The sequence below is a fragment of the Hypanus sabinus genome, chromosome 18 (genome assembly GCF_030144855.1).
Source record: "Hypanus sabinus isolate sHypSab1 chromosome 18, sHypSab1.hap1, whole genome shotgun sequence".
NCBI lineage: Eukaryota > Metazoa > Chordata > Chondrichthyes > Myliobatiformes > Dasyatidae > Hypanus > Hypanus sabinus.
Window position 1 is genome coordinate 34,502,161 of NC_082723.1, and position 26,112 is coordinate 34,528,272.

Here is a 26,112-nt window from a genome sequence, read left to right on the forward strand (position 1 = left end):
ATCTCATCATCAAAAGTCTTAAAAACAGAAACAGGCCCTTCAGCCCATCTAGTCCATGCCAAACCATTTAAACTGCCTGCTCCCATCTACCTCAATACCCTTACCATCCATGCACCTATCCAAACTTCTCTTAAAACATTGAAATCGAGCTTGCATGCATCACTTGTGCAGGCAGCTCATTCTACACTCTCTCAACCCTTTGAGTGAAAAAGTTTCCCCTCATGTTACCAGAATATTGAACTGCCAGTCCTGCCCCTCCTGCAACCAAGTCACACTAATGGCTATGATATCATAATTCCGGCTGTTGATCCATGCCCTGAGCTTATCTGCCTTTCCTATGATACTTCTTGTATTGGAATATACGCAGCTAAGGATATTCATCGCGGTCAGAGAATACTAAGGCTGTCTACAAGAAGCGTCAGAGCCGTCTCTATTTCCTGAGGAGACTGAGGTCCTTTAACATCTGGCGGACGATGTTCTACGAGTCTGTGGTGGCGAGTGCTATCATGTTTGCTGTTGTGTGTTGGGGCAGCAGGCTGAGGGTAGCAGACACCAACAGAATCAACAAACTCATTTGCAAGGCCAGTGATGTTATGGGGATGGAACTGGACTCTCTAACGGTGGTGTCTGAAAAGAGGATGCTGTCCAAGTTACATGCCATCTTGGACAATGTCTCCATCCACTCCATAATGTACTGGTTAGGCACAGGATTACATTCAGCCAGAGACTCATTCCACCGAGATGTAACACTTCATAGGAAGTCATTCCTGCCTGTGGCCAGCAAACTTTACAGCTCCTCCCTCGGAGTGTCAGACACTCTGAGCCAATAGGCTGGTCCTGGACTTATTTCCACTTAGCATAATTTACTTATTATCATTTAATTATTTCTGGTTTTATTTTGTTATATTTCTACTCTATTCTTGGTTGGTGCAACTGTAACGAAACCCAATTTCCCTCAGGATTAATAAAGTATGTCTGTCTGTCTGTCTATGCTCAACCTTTTGATTCCCAACTTTGTCCGAGGTCTTAACAACATCTGTCTCCACAACATTTCTGCTATCTGTTCTGGCACTCTGGTTCCCATTCCCCTGCAACTCATGTTTGAATACCACTGTGCAGTGCTAGTGAACCTTCCTGCTTGAATATTAGTCCCTTTCCAGTTCAAGTGCAAACCATCTTTTCTGTACAGGTCCCACCTTCCCTGGAAGAGAGCCTAATGATCCAAAAATCTCATGTCCTTGCTCCTACATCAACTCCTTAGCCACATGTTAAACTGTGTAATCTTCCTATTTCTCACCTCACTAGCATGTGACATGGACAGAAATCGTGAGATCGCATTCCTGGAGGTCCTGCTCTTAACTTAGCACCTCCCTCCTTTTGTCACTCTTCTTACCTACTGTATGTCATTGGTACCTACATGGGCCATACCTTTAACTGTTTCCCCTCCAAATTAAGAATGCTGAGGACACGATTCAAGAAATCCTGGACCCTGGCACCTAGGAGGTAACATGCCACCAGGGAATACAAACACAAGAAAATCTGCAGATTCTGGAAATCTAGGCAGCATGGAAAAGAGTAAACAGTCCCTTCTACAGGACTAGAAAGGGGAGAAGTCAGAGTAAGAAGGATGGGAGGAAGAAATACAAGGTGGTAGGTGATAGATGAAACCAGGAGAGGGGGAGGGATTGAAGTAAAGAGCTGGGAAGTTGATTGCTGAAAGAGATAAAGGGCTGGAGGAGGAGAATCTAATAGGAGAGGATAGAAGACCAAAGAAGCAAAGTAAGGGTGAGGAGCACCAGAGGGAGGCGATGGGCAGGTAAAGAGATAAGGTGAGAGAGGGAAGCAAGAATGGGGAATGGTGTGGGAGGGGCAATTACCGGAAGTTTAAGAAATTGATGATCGTGCCATCAGTTTGGAGGCTGCCCAGACAAAATGTAAGGTGTTGCTTCTCTTTTCTCTAGGTCACCCCTCCCAACAGTATCCAAACTGATATACCTATTGTTAAGATGGATGGCCACAGGAGTACTCAGCACTGGCTGTTTAACCCCTTTCCCCTTCCTGTCTGACACTCAGTATCCTGTGTCCTGCACCTTGCATATAACTACCTCTCAATGTGTCCTATCTGTCACTCCCCCAGCATCCTGAATGATCCAGAGTCCATCCAGTTCCAGCTCCGACTCCTTAAAGCAGAGTGTTGGAAGCTGCAGCTCAACGCACTTCTCGCAGGTGTGGTCATCAGGGACACTGGTGGTCTCCCAGCCTTCCCACATTCTGCAAGAGGAGCATTCTACTATCCTGTCTGGCATCGCTAGTATTCTAACTGAGTAAATGTAAAGAAGGAAGAACAATAACTGGGCAGGGTGGGGGGGGGGGGAGGGTGAGGTTGTTTTCAAATCAATTGACAAACTTGAGGGAGCTACCTTTTCTCAGGCTTCCAGTCTTTGATTTGCTGCTGCTCAAAGCTCCAAACTGCCACGAGTCACCAACGTTCTCCTTCTTGAGACAGCTTATAAAAACACTCTTCTCCAATGCTCCACTTGAGACTCCTTATGACAAACTCTCATCTCCAACACTCTTCGTTCTGAGACTCCTTATAATAAACTCTCCTCTCTGGAGAGTGTCTCTGGAAGAAGAGTGGAGAGGTTTAGGGAAGATATTCCAAACCTATTACAAATGTACATACTCTTTGAATATATAACTGATCCAGGCGGAAAACATTCCAGGTGACTAACTTCATATGCCGCAGCTGCCAATTCTGCTGACTGTACATGTATGGTGTTGAGTATGGTGTTGTATAGTATAGTATTCCTTTCCTGGCCATCTTCATCTTCGACATATGTGCTACATCCAGTTCTCCTCTCACCCATCTGTACTGATGAGGGGCCATCTACAAAAAATATTCAATAGAGTTTTTCCATCTCCTTTATGTCTTTGTTCTCAGGCATTACTTTGTCTTGGACTCTGACACCTGGGAGGCAACATACCATCTGGGAATCTGTTCTCGTCCACAGAGTCTCCTGTCCATTTCCATAACTAATGAATCCCCTATCACCACAGCATGCCTCTTCTCCTGCCTTCCCTTCTGAGTCACAGAGGCTTGCTCATTGCGACTTTCCTCTCAGGCCATTCACTCCCATGGTATCCAAAGTGATACTGGCTCCTTAACCACTTTCCTCTTCCTTACTATTACCTAGTTTCCGGTGTCCTGCATCTTGGTGTAACTACCTCTCTATATGTCCTATCTATCATCCTTGCAGCCTCCCAAATGATTGGGAGTTCACCCAGTTCCAGCTCCAACTCCTTAATGCAGTTTGTTAGAGGCTAAAGCTGTGAACTTCTCACAGCTGTAGTCATCAGGGACACTGGAGGTCTCCCTGTCACCCCATATCCTGCAAGAAGAGCATTTCACTATTCTGCCTGTCGTCCCTACTGTCTTAGCAGCGAGGAGAATGAAAAAAGAGCTTTTTTTTTCCAAGTGAAACCTCTCTTCACTGAAGCATCAAAGAGCTAAAGCCTTAAGATCACCACTTTGACGATGATCCAATGGTTTGACGATGGTTCATTCAGACGATGGTCTCTGCGCTTGCCCCTGCCTTCCTTTAATTTGCTCTTACTAATCAATCCCAAGCACAGATTGGTGGCTGGTCAAAGCTCTATTTCGTTGCAGTGATCCACTCCTGCCTTTTATCCTCGGACGTGGTCCCCTCCTCTCCAAACTTCCGATCTGGTCAAAGCTCTATTGATCTGTCATACTCACATCTTATCAAAAGCCTTCTAAATACCTGAATAATAGTATATTACTGATTCTCTTGTATTCACAGCTCATGTCATTTAAAGAAGTCCAATTAGTCTGACAAATGTGAGTTACATTTCACAAAATCATGTCGCCTTAGAGCTCAGGTGTCAAACTGAAGGCCAATATGCTCTCTGAGATTAATGTAATGGTGCTGATGGTTTATTTGCATCAAGTACAGGCACATTATTACTAGACAGGGAACTAATGTCCATCCCTGAATTAGCATCACCAAAAGTGGTTAACTGGTTGTTACCTTATTGAACATAAATGTACAGCTTACAATATAACTTCACAACTCTTTAAAAAGTAATTGATTGGGTTTAACTAATTTGGGACGAAGTGAGGGCAATGTATTCTACCTGCATCAGAACATCTCTTTATAACACCATTCTTTCCCCCCCTCCCACCCTCCATAGCCAGTGGATTCTCCAGTTTGTGGCCCAGGACATGGCAACTTCAGCACTGATCAATGGATAGCTCCACTCTACCAAACCTGGGCGACGAAGGAAAACTGTGGAGAGATCAGGCAGGTGACACTGAAAAGAAATAAAACTCACGAGGGTTTGGGCTTCAGTATCCGAGGTGGCTCAGAACATGGGGTCGGAATCTATGTGTCTCTTGTTGAACAAGGTTCCTTGGCTGAAAAAGAAGGACTTCGGGTAGGCGATCAGATTCTCCGAGTGAACGACAAGATGTTTGACAAAGTTACTCACGCAGAAGCTGTGAAGGTATGTCTTTCAATTGAAACAGCAATGTATGGAATTCCATGGTGATTCGCCATCAGGCTTTTCCACTTTTTATAACATTGGATCATTGTTAAATAGGTATTTGTAATATATGAAATTTCAACAAGCTCATGCACATGACCATTGGAATTGTGCCTCATTTTAGCGTGAAATTCATTCCATGGTAGATACAGTACCTGATCTTCAGTAAGGGATTGAACCAACATCAACTGAATCCCAACCAGTGTTAGAGTTGGGTAATAACTGGTGACCTTGCTGGTTGCATTTGCATCAAAAGAATGAGTGATAACAAGGAAAGAGATTAAGTGACAGGAAAATTACCAGAGGACAGTTTCTTAAATACAGGATGTGTACAAATCGTGTGATCATGAGCATTTAATTATTTATGTTTTTTGAACTATTAATCAGAGCAAATGGTCAAGTGTGAAGCCATTAGGTGTAACTTATACTCTGAAATTCAAAGTAAGATCAGCCTCGATACCACTTCTGCTTCATAGTCCCATATTCTATTGCAAATGCACTTTACTCATTTCAAGTAATTGTTCAAAAACTTTAGATTTTAGACAGTGTTATCAGAATCACTTAGGATTAAAATGTGAATCATCTTAATGGCATTACGTAGAAACATAGAAAACCTACAGCACAATACAGGCTCTTCGGCCCACAAAGCTGTGCCAAACATGTCCTTACCTGAGAAATTACCTAGGGTTACCTATAACCCTCTATTTTTCTGAGCTCCATGTACCTATCCAGGGGTCTCTTAAAAGACTTTATCATATCTGCCTCCACCACCATCACCAGCAGCCCATTCCATACACTCAGCACTCTCTGCGTTTTGAAAAAAAAACACCCCTGATATTTCCTCTGACCCTACTTCTAAGCACCTTAAAACTGTGCCCTCTTGTGCTAGCTATTTCAGCCCTGGGAAAAAGCCTCTGACTATGCACAGAATCAATGCCTCTAATCATTTTTTACACCTCTATCAGGTCACCCCTCATCTTCCGTTGCTCCAGGGAATAAAAGCTGAGTTCACTCAACCTATTCTCATATGGTAATGCCCCCCCCAATCCAGGCAACATCCTTGTAAATCTCCCTTTCTATGGTTTCCACGTCTTTCCTATAGTGAGGTGACAAGAACTGAGCGCAGTACTCCAAGTGGGGTCTGATCAGGGTCCTATAAAGCTTCAGCATTACCTCTCAGCTCCTAAACTCAATCCCATGATTGATGAAGGCCAATGCACCATATGCTTTCTTAACCACAGAGTCAACCTACGCAACAGCATTGAGTGTCCTACGGACGTGGACCCCAAGATCCCTCTGATCCTCCACACTGCCAAAAGTCTCACTATTAATACTATATTCTGTCATCATATTTGACCTACCAAAATGAACCACCTCACACTTATCTGTGTTGAACTCCATTTGTCACTTCTCAGCACATTTTTTCATCCTATCAATGTCCTGCTGTAACCTCTGACAGCCCTCCACACTATCCACAACACCTCCAACATTTGTGTCATCAGCAAATTTACTAACCCATCCCTCCACTTCCTCATCCAGGTCATTTATAAAAATCATGAAGATTAGGGGTCCCAGAACAGATCCCTGAGGCACACCACTGGTCACTGACCTCCATGAGGAATATGACCCATCTACAACCACTTTTTACCTTCTGTGGGCAAGCCAGTTCTGGATCCACAAAACAATGTCCCCTTGGGTCCCATGCCTCCTTACTTTCTCAATAAGCCTTGCATGGGGTACCTTATCAAATGCCTTGCTGAAATGCCATATACATTACATCTACTGCTCTACCATCATCAATGTATTTAGTCACATCTTCAAAAAATTCAGTCAGGCTCATAAGGCATGAACTGCCTTTCACAAAGCTATGCTGACTATTCCTAATCATATGCCTCTCCTAGTGTCATAAATCCTGCTTCTTAGGATCTTCTCCATCAACTTACCAACCACTGCATTAAGACTCACTGATCTATATTTCCTGGGCTATCTTTTCTCCCTTTCTTGAATAATGGAACAACATCCGCAACCCTCCAATTCTCCTGAACCTCTCCCGTCCCCATTGAGGATGCAAAGATCATCGCCAGAGGTTCAACAATCTCCTCCCTCGCCTCCCACAGTAGCCTGAGGTACATCTCGTCTGGTCTCAGTGACTTATCCAAATTGTTGTTTTCCAAAAGCTCCTGCATGTCCTCTTTCTTAATATCTACATGCTCAAGCTTTTCAGTCCACTGTAAGTCATTCTTACAATCGCCAAGATCCCTTTCCATAGTGAATACTGAAGCAAAGTATTTATTAAGTACCTTTGCAATCTCTTCCGGTTCCATACACGCTTTTCCACTGTCACACTTGATTGGTCTTTTTCTCTTACGTCTTATCCTCTTGCTCTTCACATACTTGTAGAATGTCTTGGGGTTTTCCTTAATCCTGTCTGCCAAGGCCTTCTCAGGGCCTCTTCTGGCTCTCCTAATTTCTTTCTTAAACTCCTTCCTACTAGCTTTATAATCATCTAGCTCTCTATCATTACCTAGCTTTTTGAACCTTTCGTAAGTTCTTTTCTTCTTGACTAGATTTACAACAGCCTTTGTACACCACGGTTCCTGTAACCTGCCATCCTTTCCCTGTCTGATTGGAATGTACCTATGCAGAACTCCACGCAAATATCCCCTGAACATTTGCCACATTTCTTTTGTACATTTCACTGAGAGGGAAACCCTTTTTCCAATTTATGCTTCCAAGTTCCTGCCTGATATCCTCATATTTCCCCTTACTCCAGTTAAGCGCCTTCCTAACTTGTCTGTTCTTATCCCTCTCCAATGCTATGGTAAAGGAGATAGAATTGTGATCACTATCTCCAAAATGCTTTCCCACTGAGAGGTCTGACACCTGACCAGGTTCATTTCCCAATACCAGATCAAGTAGAGCCTCTCCTCTTGTAGGCTTACCTACATATTGTATCAAGAAACCTTCCTGAACATACTTAACAAACTCCACCCCATCTAAACCCCTTGCTCTCAGGGCATACCAATCAATATTTGGGAAATTAAAATCTCTGACTACGACAATCCTATTATTATTACACCTTTCCAGAATCTGTCTCCCTTTCTGCTCCTCGATGTCCCTATTACTATTGGGTAGTCTATACATAAAAAAAAATCACCCAGTAGAGTTATTGACCCCTTCTTGTTCCTAATTTTCACCCACATAAACTCCATAGACAATCCCTCCATTTCTTCCTCCTTTTCTATGGTTGTGACACTATCTTTGATCAACAGTGCCACTCCCCCACCACTTTTGCCTCCCTCCCTGTCCTTTCCGAAACATCTAAAGCCTGGCACTCGAAGTAACCATTCCTGTCCCTGAGTCATCCAAGTCTCTGTAATAGCCACATCATAATTCCAAGTACTGATCCACGCTCTTAAATTCATCTGCTTTGTTCATAATACTCCTTACTTTAAAATAGGCATATCTCAAACCATTGGCCTGATCGTGTCCCTTCTCGATCACCTGCCTGTCCTCCATCTCGCACTGTCTCCAAGCTTTCTCCATTTGGGAGCCAACCACCTTGTCCTCCGTCTCTTCAGTTTGGTTCCCAACCCCAAGTGATTCTAGTTTAAACTCTCTGCAGTAGCTTTAGCAAACCTCCCTGTCAGGATATTGGTTCTCCTGGGATTCAAGTGCAACCTCTCCTTTTCGTACAGGTCACTTCTGCCCCAAAACAGTTAAGCTACTGTTTAATATCTTAAATGTATTGTGAATGTTAGGGATAAAAGCCTAATGTAGCAGTTACTTTAAAACAAACCAAAATCGCTGACAGACTAAGGCTATGTCCACACTAGACTGGGTAATTTTGAAAACACCGCTTTCACGTAAAAACAATAGGCGTCCACACCACACCAAGCGTTTTTGAAAATACCTTTCATCCACATTAAAACAGGTACTTGAGCGAATCTCCTCCTACTGGGCATGTGCAGAACACATCTACAGAAAACAAGTGACATGTTTGGTGTCGAATCTCGCTGTGAAAGTGCACATTTGTGCAGTTACAGACTAGAAAAACTTAAAAGGAAATTGCCAAATGACGAACAGCTGTTGACTCTCACACAGGAGGACTTAAAACTAAAAAAAAAACAAATACTGGAGCATATGGAGGCAACTGACAGGGACTTCACAAACAGTATGACCCGGCTGATGATGAACATTGAAAAACTGACTAACTCTGTTGCATTAATAAAGCACCTTGTCAAATGTATAAAACACGTCTGCATCAGTGTTATCTTGTATTTCCATTTAATGTTACATTAGGCTGTTACACATCTATTGTCAGAGAAGTACTTGCATAAGTAGGTAAACCACCTTCATACAAGCAAAGACTGAAAACAGGGCAAAGTGAGTATACTTATTTATTCAGTAAGTTATGGGTCAAAGTATTTGGTGAGTACATTTCTAACTCTTCTGGCTTCAGTCTCTGTTCTGAAATTGTTAGGTTGTGTGGGAGGTTGCGTTCAAGAAAGCAATGAAATGCTGCGCTGCCACCACCATCTGTTCCAGTATGTCATGACTGCATTTTTAGAAATCTCCAATTACCCCGTCCATACTACTCTGCCCAATTGGCGTTTTCAAATTTACACACTCTGGAGGGTGTTTTAGAAAAGCTCCATTTTCAGGGGAGGAAAATGCCATTTCAGTGTGGACAGAGGGTCAAAACGAAGAGAAAAAGCTTCAGTTACGTATTTATCTGGTCTAGTGTGGACGTAGCCTAAGTCAAGGTAATTGACACTGTATGACGTGCTTCCAGATAACGAATTTCCAAATTGAGAAAGGTACTACGATCCTTTATTAGGAAACCAGCAGAAAGATGAACTAAGAAGATTAAAATAGCGATATAATGGTCCAATAGTGATATTAGCGATACTAAGTGGTATAATTAGCATAACTAAGTGTTCCAATTAGCAAAGTTAGCAATCAAGGAAAAAATCATTTCCCGTGGCTCACCCCTGAGTAAGTGATAATTCCCTCCTCTTCCAACTAAGAAACAAGGGCAGGTTCTTAAATTTAAGAATCCAGGCCTCAAACATATCCAAGATAAGAAGTGATGGATTATGCCTGTTACCACATCCACCTCCCCTTCACTCTACATTGAAACACTCTTTTAAGAGTGTTTTGGATAGGTACGTGGAGCTTAGAAAAATAGAGGGCTATGGGTTACCCTAGTAATTTCTAAGGTAGGGACATGTTCGGTACAACTTTGTGGGCCAAAGGGCCCATATTGTGCTGTAGGTTTTGTATGTTTCTTAGCAGATAGCATCATCAGACTCAAGGTTCCTGAAGGATTATAGATGAAGCTAACTGTGGAGAGGATCCCCCTTCTGGTGAGTGGTCTACCTTGGATTGAGATCATCAACTTGAAAGTATCAGACAATGCACAATTTCCACAAGACCATAAGACGTAGGAACAAAATTAAGCCATTCAGCCCATTGAGTCTGCTCCACCATTCCATCATGTCTAATCCCGGATCCCACTCAACCCCATACACCTGCCTTCTAGTCATATCCTTTGATGTCCTGACCGATCAGGAAATGACCAACTTCAGCCTTGAATATACCCACGGATTTGGCCTCCACCGCAGTCTGTGACAGAGCATTCCATAGATTCACTACTCTCTGGCTAAAAAAATTCCTCCTTACCTCTGTTCGTAAAGGTCACCCCTCAATTTTGAGGCTGTGCCCTCTATTTCTGAATACTCCCAACGTAGAAAACATCCTCTCCATATCCACCCTATCTAGTCCTTTCAACATTCAGTAGGTTTCAATGAGATCCTCCAACATTCTTCTAAATTCCCGTGAGTACAGGCCCAAAACTGCCAATTGCTCCTAATGTGTTAACCCCTTCATTCCCAGAATCGTCCATGTGAATCTCCAGACTCTCTACAATGCCAACACATCCTTTCTCAGATATGGGGCCCAAAACTGTTGATGATATGCCAAGAGTGGCCTGATTAGAACCCTATAAATGGCCAGCATTATCTCCTTGCTTCTATATTCTACTCTTGAAATAAATGCCAACATTCATTTGCCTTCTTTACCACAAACTCAACCTTTAAATTAACCTTCTGGAAGACTTGCATGAGAGTTCTTCTGTACCTCTGATGTTTGAACCTTCTCCTCATTTAGATAACAATCAGAACTATTGTTCCTTTTACCAAAATGCATTATCGTACATTTCCCAACACTATTTCATCTGTCACTTTTTTGCTCATTCTTCCAATTTGTCTAAGTCCTGCTGCAGTCATATTGTTTTCTCAGCACTACCTACCCTTCCACCTATCTTCATATCATCCACAAACTTTGCCACAAAGTAATCAGTTCCATTATCCAAATCATTGACAAACAATGTGAAAAGTAGCGGTCTCAATACTGACCCCTGGGGAACACCGCTAGTCACTGGCAGCCAACCAGAAAAAGACCTCTTTTATTCCTACTGCTGCCTCCTGCATTTCACGCTGTCTTCCTCCATTCCTCTGTCCATGCCAGTATATTTCCTGTAATGTCACAGGATTTTATCTTGTTAAGCAGCCTTAGGTGTGGCACCTTATCAAATGCCTTTTGAAAAGTACTGGTGTGAATTTCACAGCAGTGCTCTATCCACTGAAGGAATATCTTGATCCAAATCCAAATCCTTCATGTATTTCATTCTTTGCTCTTCTGGTATCACAGATAGCACACTATGTCTGTTGCTTATCCACTTTGTGATTCAAAAGCTGCCTTTAGTACAAATGGATATAAGGTTCTGATAAAGAGAAACCACTTTCTCAGAGGACACTGAAACAAGGCATCATCAATATAGAAGAAATACAAAACCTTATACATCGTCTCATGGCTGAACTCTTCATCGTTTTCTATGCATTTCTTAAGAGTGAAATTGGCACAGCTTGGTGATGAAGTTGCTGCAAAGAGATGTACCACCATTCTAAAGTCCAGCATATATTGGCTGAGGTCACCATCAGGTCAACAGAGATCCCTCAGCAGATGTTCCACTAGTAATTTAACCTAATGAAACATCGATTCAGTTCCAGCCATGAACACCACTAGTTCTTTTCTGAGTCTGGTTATAACTCCAATCAGTGAGCAAGTAAGATCTGGTCCCTGTAAAAGCTGAGCATTAAGTGATATTCCCTGAAAAGTTGCTCCTCAGTTAAACACAACAGGGAAGTTTCCCTTTTCTGGGGTGATAAACACCATGATGCAAAATATATCAGACTTTCCCATCACTGCATTCCAGATCCTCTGCTGGCAATCTTTCAACACAACTTTTGGAGATGACATCCATCATGAAAGCTATGTAGTCAGTGTGCAATGACAAACTATTCTTAATTCTCTTCCTTGGACTTAGAGCTCATTGTTCAGCAATCTTCTTATTATAAGACCATAATATATAGGAGCAGAATTAGGCCATTTGGCCTATTGAGTCTGCTCTGCCATTTCATCAGGGCTGATCCAATTTTCCTGTCAGCCCCAATCTGCTGTCTTCTCCCTGTATCCCTTTATGCTCTGACCAATCAATCTATCAACCTCTGCCTTAAATATACATAAAGACTTGGCTGCCACGATTGCCTGTGGAAAAGAATTCCACAAGTTTACCACTCTGGCTAAAGAAATTCCTCCTCATCTCTGTTCTATTCTGAGAATGTCTCCTTTAGTCTTAGACTCTCCCACCATAAGAAACATCCTCTCCTCATCCATCTATCAAGACGTTTCACCACTTGATAGGTTTCAATGCGCTCACCCCTCATTCTTCTGAATTCTCGTGAACTCAGGCCCAGAGCCATCAAATGCTCTTCAAATGACAAGCCATTCAATCCTAGAGTCATTTTCATGAACCTCCTTTAAACCGTCTCCAACTTGAGCACATCCTTTCTAAAATAAGGGGCCGAAAACTGCTCACAATCCTCCAAGTCAGGCCTCACCAGTGCTTAATAAAATCTCAATATTACATCCTTGCTTTTATATACTCGTCCTCTTCAAATGAATGCTAATATTGCATTTGCCTTCCTTACCACAGTCTCAACCTGCAAATTAACCTTTAGGGAATCCTGCACAGGGACTCCCAAGTCCTTTCGCACCTGTTTTTTCGTATTTTCACTCTATATAGGAAATAGTCAACCTTTCCATTTCTTCTACCAAAGTGCTTGACCATACACTTCCTGATACTGTATTCTATCTGCCATTTCTTTGCCCATTCTCCTAATCTGTCTAAGTCCCTCTGTAATCTCTCTACTTCCTCAAAACTACTTGCCTTTCCACCTATATTCATATCGTCTGCAAACTTTGCAACAAAGCCATCAATTTCATCATCCAAATCATTGACATATAACCTAAAAGGAATTGGTCCCAACAGAGACCTCTGCAGAACGCCACTAGTCACTGGCAGCCAGTCAGTAAAGGCTCCCTTTATTCCCACTGTTTGCTTCAAGGCAATCAACCCCATTTTATTCATGCTAGAATCATTCCTGTAATACCATAGGTTTGTAGCTTGTTAAACAGCCTCATGTGTCGTACCTTGTCAAAGGCCTTCTGCAAATCCAAGTATGCAACATCAGTCGATTCTCCTTTGTCTATCCTGCTTGTTGTTTCTTCAAAGAATTCCAACAGATTTGTCAGGCAAGATATTCCCTCAAGGAAACCAGGCTGACTACAGCCTATTTTAACCATGTGCCTCCAAGTACCCTGAGACCTCATCCCTGATAATTAACTCCAACATCTTCCCAAACACCGAGCTCAGACTAATTGCCCCATGGTTTTGTTTCTTGTGCCTCTCTGTTCTTGAAAAAGTGGAATGACATTTACAATTTTCCATTCTTCCGGAACCATTCCAGAATCTAGTGGTTCTTGAAAGATCATTTCCAATGCCTTTTCAATCTCTTCAGCTACCTCTTTCAGAACCATGAGGTGCACACCATCTGGTCCAGGTGACTTATCTACCTTCAGGCCTTTCAGTTTCCCAAGAAAGGTAAAGGTAATTTCACATACTTCATGACCCTTGACACATGGAACTTCCACCATACTACTAGTGTCTTCCGCAGTGAAAACTGATGCAAAATACTTATTCATTTCTTCCGCCATTTCCTTGTTCCCCCATTACTATCTCTCTACCTTTGTTTTCCAGCTGTCCAATATCAACTCTCACCTGTCTTTTACACTTTATTTCTGAAGAAACTTTTGGTATCCTCTTTCAATATCGTTGGCTAACTTATTTTTGTATTTCATCTTTACCTTAATGACTTTTTAGTTGCCTTCTTTTGCTTTTTAAAGGCTTCCCAATCCTCCAACTTCCCACTAATTTTTGCTCTATTATATGTCCTCTCATTGGTTTTTATGTTAGCTTTGACTTCTCTTGTTAGCCACAGTTTTGTCATCTTTCCTTTAGAATACTTCTTCCTCTTTGGGATGTATATACCATGTGCCTTCCAAACTGATGCTCTACCATCATCCTTGCCAGTACTTTTTTTTCCAATCACTTCTGGCCAACTCCTCTCTCATGCCTCTGTAATTCCCTTTACTCCACTATAATTCTAAAACATCTGACCTTTGCTTCTCCTTCTCAAACTTCAGGGTGAATTCGATCATATTATGATCACTTGTCCCTAAGGGTTCTTTCACCTTAAGGTCTCTAATCACTTCTGTTTCATTGCACAACACCCAATCCAGTATAGCTGATTCATTAGTGGACTCATCCATGACCTGCTCTAAAAAGCCATCTAGTTGGCACTCCGGAAATTCCTCCTTCTGGAATCCAGCACCAACATGATTTTCCCGATCTATCTGCATATTGAAACACCCCTTGACTATTGTAATATTGCCCTTTTGACATGTATTTTCTATCTCCCGTTGTAATTTGTAGACCACATTCTTACTGCTGTTCGGAGGTCTTTATAAAACTCCCATCAGGGTCTTTTAATCCTTGCAATTCCTTAGCTCTTTCCAGAATGATTCAAAACCTTCTGACCCTCTGTCACCTTTTTCTAATGACTTGATTTCATTTTTAATCAACAGGGTGATGCTGCCCCTTCTGCCTTATTGCCTGCCCTTTTGATGCAATGTGGATCCTTGGACATTAAGCACCCAGCTATAATCTTCTTTAAGCTTTGATTCAGTAATACCTATAACATCGTACCTGCCAAACTGCAACTGTGCTACATGTTCATCTACCTTATTCTGTATACTGTGCGCATTCAGATACAACACCTTCAGTCCTGTATTCACCCTATTCAATTTTCTCTGCCTTTTATGTTGCAAATCATCCTGATGACTGCAATTTTCCCCTATCAATAGCCTTTCTTCACTACACACTGACTCTGTAAACCAGCTGCTTTATCATCAGCACTATCATCTGCCAATTTTGCAAAATTTTCAACCAGCTCTGTGAACTTGTGGTCTTCTCTTGACAAACCAGGTTGTTTATCCTGACTACATTCAGAAAAGTCTGCCTTAAGATGTTGCTCCCAAAGCTCATCCTGCCTACATCTGAAATCTTGTTAACTGTTAGCTCTGGCTATGCCTAGTCTCTTCCATCACCATGGTCCCCTCCAATGGTCCATTCACAGTCCAGTACAACATTGTTTAATTGGATAGGGTCCATCATTAAACCTGCAAATCACTTGCAATGGCTCCATGCTTTAGGCACATTTAGCCCTATCAGCAGCTCAATTTCTGAATCAATCTCTGGCAACTGGATACATTTCAGGTGAGACCATCCCAGGAGATCCCTCTGATGGGGAATATTACATTTCTGGACAGGCATACTTCCCTGTGTATAGATATTAGGTAGTTTACAATAGTTTTCACCATCTAAGTCAGCTATTTTAAGTCCTGAAGCAAAGATACTACTCATGATCATCGTCTGACCCATGATGCATAAGAGAATGAATGCCCTTTTCCCTGAGAGGTTAAGCTTGTTCGTGAGGCCCACTATGCAGAACACTGCTGTACTTCCTTGCTCTAGGAAAGCTTAAGTAACCACTGACCTGTTAACCTTCTTAGACTTCTCTTGTACTTAAGCTATGGGACATTTATAATCATGATCACCAGTCCCTGTAAGGCCATTGGATACCAGGGCACTACTCACTGCTGTTTCAGATTCTTGGCGTTTTTTTGATTTTGCATCCTTTTTGTCGGTGAATATGAAGTGTGCTGGGATACTTGCCACTGCATATCTTGCATGAAAGACACTTCCTGCAACCTTGCTGATGTGTACTGTACACAAGTAACCATAGAAGGCACCTTTTTCCTTTAGGAAAGCAATCTTCTCACTGTGTGCCTTTACTTCAGCTGAGGACATAAATCTAGTGTATGTTCACCCTCTCAGAACAAGCAAAACCTTTTAGCTGATGAAACCATTTCTCTTCCATTAGTTCCAGGTTCAGTTTTAGTGTTACTTCTCTCACAGTGGCCTCAGTAGTGGTAAAGCTGCTTCCTTTAGCCTTAGAATGAAATTATGACTTAGTTCTGTTCACATCTTTGCTTGTTGCAGGTGATGTAACATCTTGTATATTCCCAGACACTGGGTGAGAAGCAATCTTTTCTTGCCTTTCAATAAAATCAACTGTGTCAATGAAATTAATCTTATAGTCATGCTGTTCTTGCAGTTCACAGACCACTGTTCTCCATTTATCTATAAGTATATAGGGCAATTTCTTTATGACAATCGACATATTGGCAAGCATATTCACTCATGCATGTACTGCACTTCTTCCATGGCATTCCAACCTTTAAGAAAAAGACTGTAGCCTTGAAGAGCTTTCATATCTTCAGATTTGATAGGTACCCAAAAAAGAGCCTTTTGCATGTAAGTGGATACAGTTTTCTGTTCATTACCAAAATGTTCCTGCAGTGAAGTCTTAGCTTTTAGGTAAGTCAACATGCTGGCAATTTCTGATAAGTTCTTTAGGGTGACCCCTAGTGTACTGATCAAGGAAATGGAGACAGTCTCTACAGCTGCCAGTCTTCCCTTCGACACTGTTTTCTAAGACCTTCATGAATGCATGATACTGCAATGGATCTTCAAAGATTTTAATATCTCTTTTAGGCAAAGATGAAATGTGTTGTTTCATTTTGCTTCCTCATAACATCAGTAATACTATTATCTATCAACTGAAACAAGTGTTTCTATCAACTGAAACAAGTGTTTCCATGCTGTAAATGAATATCCCCATGAGCCCTTTGAACTGTTGGATATGACATAGGTTCAGATTGCCTCATTAGTGCAGGCTGAGAGTAAACAGCCTGAACAACCTCTTGGGGGTCTAATTCATATTTCAGACAGTTGTGGAATAAATGAATCAACATTGACTGTTTTTGTTTTCTTCAGTGTTCTATCAATAAAGGAACTTGCACCATAGGATTGTCCTGCTGGAGCACTTTAGCATTTGCCACACTTAAAGCTCTTACCACGTTAACTTGGTCACCTGTACAGCAATTCTTCCTCCAGCTTAAGCTGTTCTTTCCTTTTCTGTTGCTGCTCCTCTTGCTCTTCCAACGCATGTTCATTAATAGCTTGCGTGAAATTGATACAGTTAAATTAGCTTCTGTTTAATGCATGCAGAGGAGGTACTAGATACAGAAGATTTTCTTCCTGCAACAGAAGTTTGAGCACTGACAGCTGACACACTATCATTCAGTTTCACATCGTCTTGTGGATCCTTTACTATATGCGTAGTCAAGACATGCACTGCCTATCCATTGGGAACTGTTGTGTAGTATTTACCTGAGGGTTTGTCACTTTGTTTTGTTAAACTGCTGAAGTATTCATTTTGCCTACATTTTAATGGAATACTTTTTATTTGGTCTGGTTTAGCACTATAGGTGCACAGTTTGGGCCTCTGTTGATTGAATCGAATATCACTGGTGCTGTTAGCGAACAGAGTTAATTGCAAGTTGTACAACTGGAGAAAGTAACATGAGTGCACCGAAGCATGGATAGATCTGGCACTAATGACCCTGGAGCTGGGGTTTGCAAAAGAGAAGTTAAAGCTCAGGTGAATCTAATCAAAAGTCCTTGATAGGAATATGAAACAAGTATGAACAAAATTAAAGGTTTAGACTATTAGACCATAAGACATGGCAGAAATGAGACCATTTGGCCCATTGAGTCTGCTCCACCTTTCAATCATGGTTGATCCTTTTCCCCCTCCTCAGCCCCACTCCCCAACCTTCTCTACGTAACCTTTGACACCATGTCCATTCAAGAACTGATCAAGCTCTGCCTTAAGTACACCCAGTGACCTGGCCTCCACAGCTGCCTGTGGTAAAAAAATTCCACAAATTCATCACCTTCTGGCTAAAAAAAATTCTCTGCATCTCTGATTTAAACAGACACTTCTCTATCCTGAGCCTGTGTCCTCTTGTCCTAGAGTCCCCTACCATGGGACACATCCTATCCACATTTACTGTGTCTAGGTCTTTCAACATTCAAAGGGTTTTAATGAGATTTCCCCCCCCCCAGTTCTTCTAAATTCCAATGAGTACAGACCCAGAGCCATCAAATGTTCCTTGTTTGATAGCCCTTTCATTCCTAGAATCATCCCTGTGAACCTCCTCAGAGACCTCTTTAATGTCAGCACATCTTTTCTCAGATGAGTAGCCCAGAACTCTGCACGATACTCAAGGTGAGGCCTCACCAGTGTCTTATAAAGCCTCGCATCACATCCCTGTTCTTGTATTCTAGACCTCTTGAAATTAATGCTAACATTGCATTTGCCTTCCTCTCCACTGACTCTACCTGCAAGTTAACCTTTACGGTGTTCTGCACAAGGACTCCCAAGTCCCTTTGCATCTCAGGTTTTTGGATTTTCTCCCCATTTAGAAAATAGTTTGCGCATTTATTTTTACTACCAAAGTGCATGACTGTGCATTTTTCAACATCCTGTTTCCATCCTCACTGGTGCATGGTAGAGGCAACATAACTCCCACATCTCCTGTTCACGTGCACAGAATCTCCTGTCTGTTCCCCTGACTATTGAGTCACCTATCAATACTCTCACCATTACCCTACTCACAACAATGGCCGCTCTGCTTGTCCCTTCTGAAGTTTTAACAAACATTGCCAACCTGCGAGAAACCCCATCGCTGTGGCTTGCTGCTGCTGCTGATTGAACTGGTGGAATAAGCCTGAATGCCCGTGAAGCTCTCCTTTTAAACAAGCACACCAACCCTGCGAGAAACCCCATCGCTGTGGCTTGCTGCTGCTGCTGATTGAACTGGTGGAATAAGCCTGAATGCGCGTGAAGCTCTCCTTTTAAACAAGCACACCAACCCTGCAAGAAACCCCATCGCTGTGGCTTGCTGCTGTTGTTGATTGGACAATCGGAATTAACACCATCAATTTTAGGAAATGTATCATAAGTGCAATCTTGTTTTAGTGCTTAGCAACATCAAACACTAATGTCAAGAACATAGAGCATTGAATAGTACGGCACAGTACCGGCCGTTCAGCCCACAATGTTCTGCTGACCCTTGAACCCTGCCTCTCATATAATCCCCCCACCTTAAATTCCTCCATAAACTTTGCCACAAAGCCATGAATTCCATTATCTAAGTTATTGACAAACAATATGAAAAGTAGCCATCCCAATACTGACCCCTGAGGAACACCACTGGACACTGGCAGCTAATCAGAAATGGCCTCCTTTATTTCCACCTGCTCCCTCCTACCTGTCAGTTATTCCTTTATCTGGCTACTCACCCTCCCTTTTTTCAGGATAATGTAAATACGTTCAAAAAGATTGTGGACCCTGGCACCTGGGAGGCAAACTACAATCCATGTTTCTTCTTCACATCCACAATAATCTATTTGTCCTCCTTATTTATAGAGTCCCTATAACTGCTGCCATCCTCTTCAGTTCCCTACCCTTCTGCTCCACTGGGCCAGACTCAGTGCCAGAGGAAAAGCCACCGTTGCTTCCCCCAGATAGGTCATTTTCTCCCCTCCAACAGTTCTCAAAATGGCGTACTTATTGTTTGAGGAGGATGGCTACAGCGGTGCTCTCCACTATCTGACATTTTTCCTTCTCTCTTTTGATAGTCATCCTTTAATCTGACTTCTGTAGCCTTGGGGTGACTACCTCCCTGTATCTCCTGTCTATCACCTCCTCTCTCTCCCTAACAAGCTGAAGATCAGCAGGCTGCAGCTCCAGTCCCCTAACGTGGTCTCTAAGGAGGCTGCATCTCAATACAGATGTGGCCACTGGGGAGGCTGGAATTCTCCTGGAAATCCCACATCTGACACCCACAACAAAACAGTGGCCTTGGAGATATATGCCCTATTCTATCAAGAGTTCAATAAGAATAAAATAAACAAATTTACCTACTTGCCTCGCCTTTGCCTTTTCTTGCCGAAGCCTGCTGAGCCAAAGCCTTACCACTCTGATTCAGACCACACCAATGATGACCGCTTTGCTAGACGGTACCTCTCTTCTATGGAGACTGGGATTTTCAAGGTCTGCTTTGGACCTGTGCAAGAATGATTCTGCTTCATCTGCACCACTGTCCAATCAAAGACTCCCACTGAAAACTGGCTGCTTTTTCAAGCTTCACTCCGGAACTGTGCGGGAGCGTTTCTACTGCATCTGTGCCGCTGTACAATCAAAGGAAGACTGCTTCACCGTGGGTTGCCAAACACCTATGCTCTGTCTGCCAGAAAAAGCAGGATCTCCCAGTGGCCACCCATTTTAATTCCACTTCCCATTCCTAAACCCATTCCAACATGTCGGTCCATGGCTGCCTCGACTGTCACGATGAAGCCGCACTCAGGTTGAGGGAGCAACACTTTATATTTTCCATTCCCTTTTCCCTGTCTCACCTCATCTCCATGCCTGCTCATCACCTCCCTTTGGTGCTCCTCCCCCTTTTCTTTCTTCCATGGCCTTTGGTCCTCTCCTATCAAATTCCCCCTTCTCTAGCCGTATATCTCTTTCACCAATCAACTTCTCAGCTCGTTACTTCACTATTTCCCCTTTCCTGGTTTCACCTATCACCTTGTGATTCTTCCTCCCCTGCCCCACGTAACACTGACTTCACATCTTTTTTCTCCAGTCCTGCTGAAGGGTCTCAGCGTCTCGGTTCAAAACAGTGACTCCACTGCCTGGCCTGCTGAGTTTCTCCAGCATTTTGTGTTTGGAAATGACTGGTCTTTCTTAATCTGTTTGTTGAAAAGTGTGAACAGGCATTGTAAACTGTTGGAATAATTCACCGCCTCTTGGCCTCAAAATCATGATTTATCACCATGCTGATTTATTATCCCTCTCAATCCCATTCTCCTATTAAGACCATAAAACATAACAGAGGCCATTCAGCCCATTGAGTCTGCTTCACCATTCCATCATGAGTAATTCCAGATGTTTGCTTTTGATGACACAGCCATAGTGCACTGATTTATTCCCAGTAACAATAAGCTTTATTGCTGTTGTTAAATCCACCCAAGCCAGCTCTTGTTTATCTCTGTTTAGCAGTGGGGTATCCTGATGGGCTTTATATTCCTATGGTTTGTTCTCACTAAGTATGTTCCTTTTAATCAGCATTTTAAAGATCTGGTAATTATGACCCACCAGCACTGGATTAGACTATGTAGCCATTTGTATATTACAATGGAGGAGAAAGGCAAAATCCCTTATGTTAGACTCCAGTTTTTACTAACTACAGTCACAGCTGGTTTCCTTTATTACGAAAGCTATCACTGATCATTATAAATATTCTAACATTAACATTTTCTCATTTTGCAGCCATCAATGTCACTCTGGCTGAATTATCTACTTGCATACTTATGTTTAAAGGGTTGTAATGACCTGTTCAGCAATATTGAAAATTGGAGTTTGCTACAAGCGCTAGAATCTTAGAAAAGTACAGCACAGAAACAGACTGTTTGGCCCATCTGACCGATTAAACCGCCTACTCCCATTAATCTACACCAGGACTGTAATCCTCCATTTCCCTACCATCAGTGTACCTATCCAAACCTCTCTTAAACTTTGAAATCGAGCTTGCTTGCCCTGGCAGCTCATTGCACACTCTCATGACCCTGTGAGTGAAGTTTCCCCTCAAGTTTCCTGTAAAGTATTCACCTTTCATCCTTAACCCATGATCTCTAGTTGTAGTCCTGCCCAATGTTAGTGGAAAAAAGCTAGTTTCTATTTACCTTATCTATACCCTTTGTGTCCCTCTATCAAATCTCCCCTCAATCTTCTATGTTCCGAGGAATAAAGTCCTAAACTATTTGAATTTTCCTTATAATTCAGAAAACAGCCTTACTTTTTTTTTTCTTTACTCTTACACCTTACGTTGATTGGGAATAAAGGGGTTCTTTTCCGGTTGGCAACCATTGACTAGACATATTCCATGGGAGTTAATTGGGACTGCTGCTTTTCACATTGTTTGTCAGTGATCTAGGTAGTGGAATTGATGACTTTCTAATGGATGGTACAAAGATAGGTAAAGGGCTAGATAGTGCTGAGGAAACAATGTAATTGTAGCAGGAGTCAGACAAATTGGAAGAATGAACAAAAAAGTGGCAGATAGAATACAGTGTTGGGAAATGTTTGATAATACATATTGGTAAAAGGAACAATGGTGCAGACAATTGTCTAAATGGGGACAAAATTCAAACATCAGAGGTGCAAAGGGACTTAGGAGTCCTGGTGCAAGACACCCAGAAGGTAAATTTACAGATTGAATCTGGTAAAGAAGGCAAATGCAATGTTGGCATTTATTTCAAGGGGAATAGGATACAAGAACAAGGAGATAATGCTGAAGCTTTATATGACACTAATCAGGCTACACTTGGAGTATTGTCAACAGTTTTGGGCCCCATATCTCAGAAAGGATGTATTGTCATTGGAGAGAGTCCAGAGGAGATTTATAAGGATGATTCTGGGAATGAAGAGGTTAACATATGAGGATCATTTGGCAACCTTGGGCCTGTACTCACTGAAACTTAGAAGAATGTGGGGATCCCATTGAAATGTACCGAGAGTTGAAAGAACTAGGTAGGGTGGATGTGGAGAGGATTCTTCCACTGGTGGAGGTATCCAGAGATAGAGGACACAGCCTCAAAACTGAGGGATGACTTGTTAGAACAGAAGTAAAGAGATTTTTTTTAGCCAAAGAATGGTGAATCTATGGAATGGTCTGCTAACAGACTGTGATGGAGGCCAAGTCCTTGGGTACATTCAAAGTGGAAGATAATAGATTCCTGATTGGCCAGGGCATCAAAGGATATGACTAGAAGGCAGGAATGTATGGGGTTGAGTGGGATCCAGGATCAGCCATGATGAAATGGCAGAATGGACTCAATGGGCCGGATGGCTTAATTCTGCTCCTATATTTTATAGTCTTATGTTTCCTGTAGGTAGGTGACCAAAACCGCACACAATATTCCAAATTAGGCTTCACCAGTATCTTATAAAACTTCAATATAATATCCCATCTTCTATACTCATTACTTTGATTTATGAAGACCAATATGCCAAAAGCTTTCTTACCTGACATTGTTAAGCGTTAGCTCCAGTATACATTAAAGATCCAGTCACCTAGTTTGATATGTATTCTTCAAATGCCAGGGGCCATACAACCACCTGGCATTTGAAGAATAGGCATCGAACTAGGTGATTGGTTCTTTTAAATCCAAAGCATCAATAAACAGGTAAAATGGTTAATATTTTTAGGTAATTACTTCCAAAGTGCCTAGGGGCAACTCATGTAGCAGTAGAACTCTCAATGGATAAGATTAAATATTCTCATTTCAGTCTGATACAGCTAAAAAGCACAACTGCTTCCAAGGTCAGTACAGTAAACAAAGATGTCTTAAAGCTTTTAAACTAACTATCACTGCTTAAAACTGATGGAAATAATACCGATTGTGGATGGATGCATCCTCTTAGGATTCCACACAGGAAGTGTGGCTGCAGATCAGGGATACAAGTGCATTTAAGGAAATGGAGTTTTAAACTCCCAATACCGACCATCTTGCTGGCAAACATGCAGTCTCTGGTGAATAAAATCGATGATCTCAGAGCTAGGGTATTGAATCAGAGGGACATTAGGACTACGTGTGTCCTTTCTTTCACGGAATCCTGGTTAACTCCTTCTGCATCAGATGCAGCGATTCAGATCGGTAGGTCTACTATATACTGTCAGGATAGATCCATAGAGTCTTTCAAAAGCAGAGGTGGAGGAGTATGTCTCATAATCAACTCTTCTTAGCGCACAAATATATCAGAGCTGTCCCAATTCTGATCTGGAATATCTAGCAGTTAAGTGCCGTCCTTTTTGTCAACCACGGGAGATTTCGGGGATCATTTTGGTAGCAGTGTACGTTCCATCTCAGGCCAATATCAATCAGGCTTCAGATGATCTGAGCAATGGGATGAGCATGCATAAAACAGCCGCTCCCTAACCCCTTCACCATCGTCTTTGGAGATTTTAACCAAGCCAGTCTGAAAAAATTCACTAAGCAATTACCATCAATAGATCACTTGCAATACCAGAGGAAACAACACACTGGACTATTGCTACACCACCATCAAGAATGCTTACCGTGCTATTTCACACCCTCACTTCGGGAAGTCTGATCACCTGGCTGTACTTCTACTCCCTGAGTACAGGCAGAGACTGAACACTGCAGCACCAGTGGTGAGGACCAAGAGGGTTTGGACAAGGGAAGCACAGGAGCGCTTGCAGGACTGCTTTGAATCGGTGGACTAGACTATTTAGTGATTCATCTTCAAACTGGGATGAGCTTGCTGCATTTGTTACCAACTTCATTAAAACCTGTGTGGATGAGAGTGTGCATACAAAGACTTGCTGTACATTCCTAAGCCAAAAGCCATGGATGAACCAGGAAGTACGTTGTCTGCTGGTGACCCAGGCTTGTACCAGAAAACCAGGTATGATTTATGGAGGGCTATTTCAAGGTCAAAGAGACAATTTCAAACGAGGTTGGAGGTGACACTGGATGTACAACAATTCTGACAGGGTTTGCAAGACGTTATTTCCTACAAAGTGAAACCCAATAGCACGAATGGCAATGATGCTTCACTACCAGGTGAACTCAATGCCTTCTATGCCCATTTTGAAAGGGAGAATATAACTACAGCTGTGAAGATCCCTGCTGCACTTGATGACCCTGTGATCTCTGTCTCAAAGGCCGATGTTAGGTTGTCTTTAAAGAGAGTGAACTCTCGCAAGGTGGAAGGTCCTGATGGAGTACCTGGTAAGGCTCTGAAAACCTGTGCCAACCAACTGGCAGGAGTACTCAATGACATTTTCAACCTCTCATTGCTATGGGCGGAAGTTCCCACTTGCTTCAAAAAGACACCAATTATACTAGTGCCTAAGAAGAATAATGTGAGTTGCTTTAACAACTGTTACCTGGTAGCACTCACACCTACAGTGATGAAATGCTTTGAGAGATTAGTCATGACTAGACTGAGCTCCTGCCTCAGCAAGTTCCTGCACCCATTGCAGTTTGCCTATCACCACAATAGGTCAACGGCAGATACAATCTCAATGGCTCTTCACATGGCTTTAGACCACCTGGACAACACAAACACCTATGTCGGGATGCTTTTTATTAACAATAGCTCAGCATTTACTACCATCATTCCCACAATCCTGATTGAGAAGCTACAGTACCTGGGTGTCTGTACCTCCCTCTGCAATTGGATCCTTGACTTCCTTAACTGGAAGACCACAATCTGTGTGGATTGGTGATAACATCTCCTCCCACCGGATGATCAACAGGGGTGTGTGCTTAGCCCACTGCTCTACTCTCCCAATACCCATGACTGTGTGGCTACGCATAGCTAAAATGCCATCTGTAAATTTGCTGAAGATACAACCATTGTTGGTAGAACCTCAGATGGTGGTGAGAGAGAGTACAGGAGCGACGTATGCCAACTATCGCTGCAATAACCTGGCACTCAAGGTTAGTAAGACAAAAGAGCTGATTGTGGACTTCAGGAAGGGTAAGACGAAGGAACACATACCAATCCTCATAGAGGGATCAGAAGTGGAGAGAGTGAGCAGTTTCAAGTTCCTGGGTGTCAAGGTCTCTGAGGATCTAACCTGGTCCCAACACAACAATGCAGTTATAAAGAAGGCAAAACAGCGATTGTACTTCATTAGGAGTTTGATAAGATTTGGTATGTCAACAAATACAAACGTTTGTACACTGAAAAACTTCTATAGATGTACCGTGGAGAGCATTCTGACAGGCTACATCACTGTCTGGTATGGGGGGGGGGAAGGTGCTGCTGCACAGGACCGAAGAAGCTGCAGAGGGTTGTAAATTTAGTTGGCTCCATCTTGGGTACTAGCCTACAAAGTACCCAGGACATCTTCATGGAGCGGTGTCTCAGAAAGACAGCGTCCATTATTGAGGACCTCCAACACCCAGGGCATGCCCTTTTCTCACTGTTACCATCAGGCAGGAAGTACACACTCAGCAATTCAGGAACAGCTTCTTCCCTCTGCCATCCGATCCCTAAATGGACATTGAATCCT

General features: G+C 42.5%; 1 protein-coding gene across 6 annotated transcripts in view; it reads left to right on the forward strand.

Annotated features, from left to right (window-relative positions):
* Positions 1 to 26,112, forward strand: part of LOC132407469 (whirlin-like) — a 181,769-nt gene that overhangs the window by 11,368 nt on the left and 144,289 nt on the right. For all 6 annotated transcript variants that reach the window (XM_059994050.1, XM_059994048.1, XM_059994049.1 and 3 more), the window contains exon 2: positions 4,213 to 4,524. In XM_059994050.1, coding sequence (XP_059850033.1) covers positions 4,213 to 4,524 — 312 coding nt within the window. The remainder of the gene's footprint in view (positions 1 to 4,212; positions 4,525 to 26,112) is intronic.